This window comes from Callospermophilus lateralis, chromosome 2, assembly GCF_048772815.1.
Source record: "Callospermophilus lateralis isolate mCalLat2 chromosome 2, mCalLat2.hap1, whole genome shotgun sequence".
NCBI classification, from domain to species: Eukaryota; Metazoa; Chordata; class Mammalia; order Rodentia; family Sciuridae; genus Callospermophilus; species Callospermophilus lateralis.
Window position 1 is genome coordinate 157,992,836 of NC_135306.1, and position 5,865 is coordinate 157,998,700.

The following is a 5,865-nucleotide window of genomic DNA, read 5'->3' on the forward strand; positions in this document are numbered from 1 at the left end:
ATACTATTAGTCAATTCATGGAACAGACGAATCTTTGCAAAAAGAAAAGTCAGTTAATGACACAGCTGCAGATGACAGTGACATGTGATTGGTATTAAATTAAGTCACAGTAGAGCTTCCAAGATCAAAGTTGAGGTCTGTGAAAAGTAGTGGCTCATGTTCAACAAATGTAAATTTTCAAAGTTTCTAAAAAGAACAAGAAGGTTGCTTTTTTACTTAAGCAGGAGTTGACCACAAATACAGAGCCAGAGAGACATCCCATTATGCCACAGTATATTTCCCTTAAAGTGCAGACACAGATATGCTCCACATTTGCCGGTGTCTTACAGAATGCACACAATCCACACTTTATTATTTTAAGTAGCTTATTTTATTTTTAAAAAGAGTCAGATGTCAGAATCAAAGCCTTAGTCATTGGCATTAACATATAAGAAGCTACTGTTCATGACCACACTATAGAAGATCATAAACAGCCCCTTGAGGAAGGGGTGCTAATCAGCTATCCATGGTAAAAGGTGATTGTTCCTAAGGACTCAGACCACATGGCCTCTCCCCAGATGCTATGCCAAGCCTTCAGACCCTCAGCAATCTAATTCTCTATTTGTTTCTCTGTCCTTCACTCTTTCTGCTACCCCTTAGTCTCATCTCATTTCTCCATCTTTTCACTCTGCCCTTCCCCATCCTCCTGTTTCTCCATCCCATGATCCTTCTGACCCTTCATCTCCACTGCCCCCTTTTTCCTGCTTTCCATCCTGCTGCTCCTAACTTTTGAGTCTAGTTCCTCTGTCCCTCTGCATTCACCCTCAGGATTGCATTTTTGTTCCACTTTCTGTCCTTTATCCAATCTGGTTTTGACAGAAAACGGCTTCCCGGTAGGTAATTTCCTTTCATTTGAATGTGACAACTTGACTTGGATGTCATTCAACTGAACAACTTTTTTAAGATTCTTTATTTTAGTATTATACAGGGAGAATTCAAATTCCCAACTCCTCTTGTGCTTTATAGATTCCATTTGTTCTTTAAAATGCATAAGATCCTGCAATATGGAGGGAGAGACTTCAAAGCAGAACTTAAGCTCCAAGGTCAAGAAGCTCTCTTTTTTCAATATGTCCAATAAAAACTGCGTACTGAGGGTCATCTCTTCATTCTTTTTCTGCTCCTTTACTTCCACCAGTCTTTTCACTTCTCTGGAGGATGCTTCCCCCAGTTGACTCTGGCCTTCCTTTACCAGATAGGACATTGCATGAAAAAATTCCTGGAAACTAATGTGGCGGAAGCTGTAGTACTTCTCGATGTCAAGTCCCTCTTGGTAATTGCTGCTGCTCAGGAAAGCAACAAGTCTGGAGCCATCCAAATTGTGCTTCCTGAGCTCATCCTCTTTAAATAGGAACCTCTGATGCTCGATCCCCTCAGTGGCCAAGGAGCACAGACCCCTCAGGACCCTGTGCCTGGTAAGCTCAGAGCAGCCCCCACTGTCATCAGCGGGCAGGAAGGTGGATACGTAGGCAGTGAAGATGTCAGTGCTGTTCCTGGGTGTCTCTGAGATTGCCTGGCCTCTTCCCATCTGCTCCTTCAGCCAGGAGCAGACCACCCAGCAGATGCCTGGAACCTGACATGCTGTGTAGAGAATATCATTTCCTTGTACAAATTCAAAGGCATTTCTGGCTTGCTCTTCATCCTTAAAATAGAACCTGAAATACTGCCTCCTCTCCTCCTCAGAGAAACCTAAAACATGAACATGGCGCCGTTGACCCAGCATGGGCTCCAGACTCCCCAAAGCAGGGGGCCGAGTGGTAACGAGAAGGGAGCATGCGGGCAGCAACCGTCTCCTAATCAAAAGGCGCAGCACGTTCTCCATGGGACTCCCCACCCTCTTCCCCAGCTGTCCAGAGGGCCTCTGTAGCTCATCAAAGCCATCCAGGATGAACAGGAGACGCTCTGGCTGTTTCAAAATCTCTGTGACAGGGGCTTGGTTATCCCCACAGCACCAGGAGAGGAGCTGCTCCAGTTTGCACCCCTTCAGCAGGACCACTTCTCTGCAGCTCACATAAAACACATAATCAAACCGGCCTGGGTACAGGGTACCAGTGGCCCAGTCCAGCACCATTTTTCTCACCAGGGTTGTCTTTCCGGTACCAGCAGAGCCTTGTAGTACCACTAAGGATGGAGCTGGGAAGGGCTTTTCCCCCGGATCAAATAAAGCCTCCACTGTAACAGAATCCAGCTCTTGCTCCAGGTCTGGGCTGGGAGGTGATCCTGGGTCCCCTGAGCTGGGTGTGGCCACCAGGAGCAGCTGGTTGTAGCTGTGGTTGACTCCCCACTCTTGGCTCTCCTCTAGGCCGCGCACATGCTCTCGATATATTTCTCTGTAATCTTGAGTCAGACAAGAGAGGTTTCAGATGAGGAAACAGAAACTAAAAAGGGGAAATGCACCCTTCAAACTCTAACTCAGCTCTTCAGTCTTGTCTTCCATAGAAGACAAGAGTTCTGGTTTCACAGGAGATGGACTACTGTACGTGTGTGTGTGTGTGTGTGTGTGTGTGTGTACATATCTGACTGAGTGTGTTCTGTGGGTGAACATTTGTGGGGTCTGAGTGCACGCCTGTTTCCACATGTGTTCATGGGAATGTGCCGATGGAAGCTTCTGTATTGTGCAGGGAAGTCATGTCACTGTGCATCAGCAATAATGTAACTCCAAAAGTCTGTGTGACAATGTGTGTGTGTGTGTGTGTGTGTGTGTGTGCGTGTGCGCACGCGTGCATGTGCATGCACGCATGTGTGAGTGTTCATGGCAAATGTCCCCATGGGAAGAGGTGAGGGCAAAGAGAGGAAAGGGAAGGGAACTCGCAGTTGGTAAAGTAACAGGAGCATGTTTTTAGTGGAGGATGGACCGGATGCTAAATGCAAAACAGTTTCTGAGATGGAGCCACGACTTTTGGTCCCCCTTCCCTCCCATTTCTATAAAGTAGAGGAGTTCTCAGCAGTGAAGGGAACCTATGGGAGAAAACACAGGTACCAACGATCCTTCCCTCCCCCAGCACCCCACCATCAGGAACAGGCCGCTATTTAGGATACATGCCCACCTCACTCTCCGGGGTGGCATCAGTCCATCAGCTTCTTGAACAGAGGGGCACAGAAAACTGTCCTCTGTGAGGAGCAGCCTAGCCCTCTGACCCCAGGTCTGACCCCACACACCATTTGTTCTGCTTAGTAGAAAAACCTTCACCAACACTGCCTCTCCCGTCTAAGCCCCTTTCTTCACTCCCTCCTTTTCTGGCACAGCGACGGGAGGCAAGAGGTAGGGTATCATGGTCATAAGATATGACAAATAAACAAATAAACAAATCCTTGATGTCCACTCAGGAGCTTCGCCCAGCATTTGTGGGAGCCCTCAGCTGGTGACCACCTGGGACCCTGGGACACAGGGGACTCCCAAGGACAGAGGGCAGGGTGAAAGGAGGCATGAATTACAGACTATGGGAGTCTGTGGAAGTACCCTGGAGGGGCAGTTCCGGCACCACATGACCTCCCTTTCCCCCACCACACTCACCATTCAGACAAATGTGGCTGAGCTGGTCTACGAGTTCCAACAAGTTCATGGCCTTCAAGCCCTTGAGCACCACTCTCACAGCCTCCGGTTCTCCACACTTTAAAATCAGTCGTGATGCCAGGTCTACCCGACTCAGGCCCTCCAACTCCCCTCGGGCCAAGAGGGGCTGGCCCTCAGCCAGGGTCACATCCCGCAAGTGGAACTTTAATATCTTGAAATTGTCCTCTTCAAGGTCACTCAAGGCCCAAAGCAATGCCTCCCGAGGGTTTCGGGCCAGGGCTGAGGCCATGGTGATGGGAGGTGAAGGTCAAGTTCAGACCAGCGACCTGGAGAAGGTGTGGAGAGGAGAGGTCCACCACTGGAGGAGAGCACCTGAAGGCCCCTCACGGCCTTGCTTCCTGTGTGCTTGGCAAGCTGTGCAGCAGAGACGAGGAAGAGAGGTGATACATGCAAATTTCCAAGAAAGGGGAGTGAGTGAGCTAGCAGGAGGAATCCCTCTAGTCATTCTCCCCTGTCTCTGGGTCAGACAGTATGTGTGATCGTGTCTGCTGGAAGGCAGGGGGGTGTGCAGAGATGTTCCTTCTGTGTCTCTCCCTCTCCCCTCCTTTCTTCCAGTCGCCACCTCTGCCTCTCTCCTGCCTCTCTCACATGCACTCTGTATTAGGCCTTGTGTGGTTCCTTGAACAGATGGGTTCAGAAAAAAAAAATTATTTTTAGATTTTTTAAGTTTTAAAAGTCAACCTATTCCTGACCGTGTGAATGTTCAAATGGTGCACATTTGCTGGGACAGCTGAGGGGCAGCAAGAAGGTATGGAGTGTCCACCCATCATTCCACCAGCCCTCACACATCAGCCTCCTGGACTTGGTCACTCACAGGGTCCAAAGCTGGAGGTCTTCCAATTCAGACAAGGGGACAAGTTTAAATAATAAGAAGAGGAATGGGCACTATTGTGTGCCTAATTTGTGCCAAATGATTTACATGTATCATTCTTTTTGATTATCATAGAAATTGTCCCAGGTATTACTCCAGAGGAGAAATTTGGCAGTCAGAGAGAAATGATCTTTCAGAGTTTTCCAGAGGTAAACCACTGAGCAAAGAGACAGGATTTACACTGTGGTCTAGGACTGAGTAGAAGGAGACAGAGGAACTCAAAAGACATGGAAGGCAGACCCAGAAAACAGAATTTAGGCTGAATACTACTAGAAACTAGAAAGACTTATAGATTCTCAAGTATCAGGGAAAGAAGAGTAGGATTTTTAGGAATGTTTAAAATATGGAACTAAAATGTAGGCAGGGCAGAGGTCTTTGAAAGAAGAGAAAGCAACAATTAACAAAAAAGCTTTTATAATCCAGAATTATACCTGTTATTTAAGGCCAACGGGGAAATCCACCTCAGCCGTATAATGTCAGACAATGCTCACAAGAGTATCTGGGAACAGTGAGGGCTACTGAAATTCAAATATCAGCATTCTGACTACATTATCAATAGCAGACAGAAAATGTTAGGAATATGTTAAGATACAAGGGACATGGGCTACAGGTCATAGGCCAGTCTGGGAGAGCAGAAAGTACTTACCACAAAGCCTCAGCCTACATGAGAAGACTCAGGGTTCCTCTACAAAGCTCTAATATCAGCAAAGCTAATCCAGGAAAGAAGAGAAGGCAACACCAGAACGTGCCAAGAAGATTCCAGACCAGCCTGTTTACCTCAGCTCAGACTTGGGGAGCTGGAGGTGAGACAGGGATGACTCAGCTCCATGGACAAAAGCCCAACAAACAAGGTGCTGAGGAGAATTGGAACAGACCCTTGATAGTAAACAGACAGCTCTGCAGGCCAAGCCTGGGTCTTCTTGGCCAAAACCTACTAATCCACTGGTGATATTCATATTTAAAATACAGGTGTGATCACCCCAGTGTCTACCCTTTGATACCTAACAGGCCTAGTGCATGTGGAGCTAGAAGAGATGAAGGACCTTGCTAAGGCTTTGTGAGGCAGAAACATCTGTCAGTGGCATGAGCAACTGTTCATCAGGGAGAAACTTGACCTCATTCCTCCCAACACTAAAGTTAAGAAACAAGGGAGGATCTGAATGCATGAACCATTCTGTCTCCAAGAGAAAGAAAACCCACCAGATTCTCCATGTCCCTCCCTGAAACCCTTAGTCCTCTCTACAACTTGGCCCCAGTCCAGGCTGGAGCAGTTTGACTAGATGACAAAAGAACTGGATCATTGTCACCAACACACCATCAGCCGTTGCGCCATTTCTTTAAGCTGGTGAAACTACTTCAGGATCTGCTTCATCAAAATGAAAAG

General features: G+C 47.5%; 1 protein-coding gene across 1 annotated transcript; it reads right to left on the reverse strand.

The window, feature by feature from the left end:
- Positions 1 to 646: 646 nt before the first annotated feature.
- Nlrp10 (NLR family pyrin domain containing 10) lies at positions 647 to 3,839 on the reverse strand. The gene is made up of 2 exons (XM_076842503.2): positions 3,551 to 3,839; positions 647 to 2,373 (listed from the first exon to the last, which is right to left on the reverse strand). The coding sequence occupies exons 1-2, from the start codon at positions 3,837 to 3,839 to the stop codon at positions 647 to 649; spliced, it is 2,016 nt and encodes a 671-aa protein (XP_076698618.2).
- Positions 3,840 to 5,865: the final 2,026 nt, after the last annotated feature.

What these genes read in the sequence shown, in the direction of transcription:
- Nlrp10 (XM_076842503.2), bottom strand. Translation starts at nt 3,839, where the DNA reads ATGGCCTCAGCCCTGGCCCGAAACCCTCGGGAGGCATTGCTTTGGGCC. An exon ending in CAGCCACATTTGTCTGAATG is followed by an intron (nt 2,374 to 3,550) that starts GTGAGTGTGGTG and finishes GTCTGACTCAAG; the next exon opens with ATTACAGAGAAATATATCGA.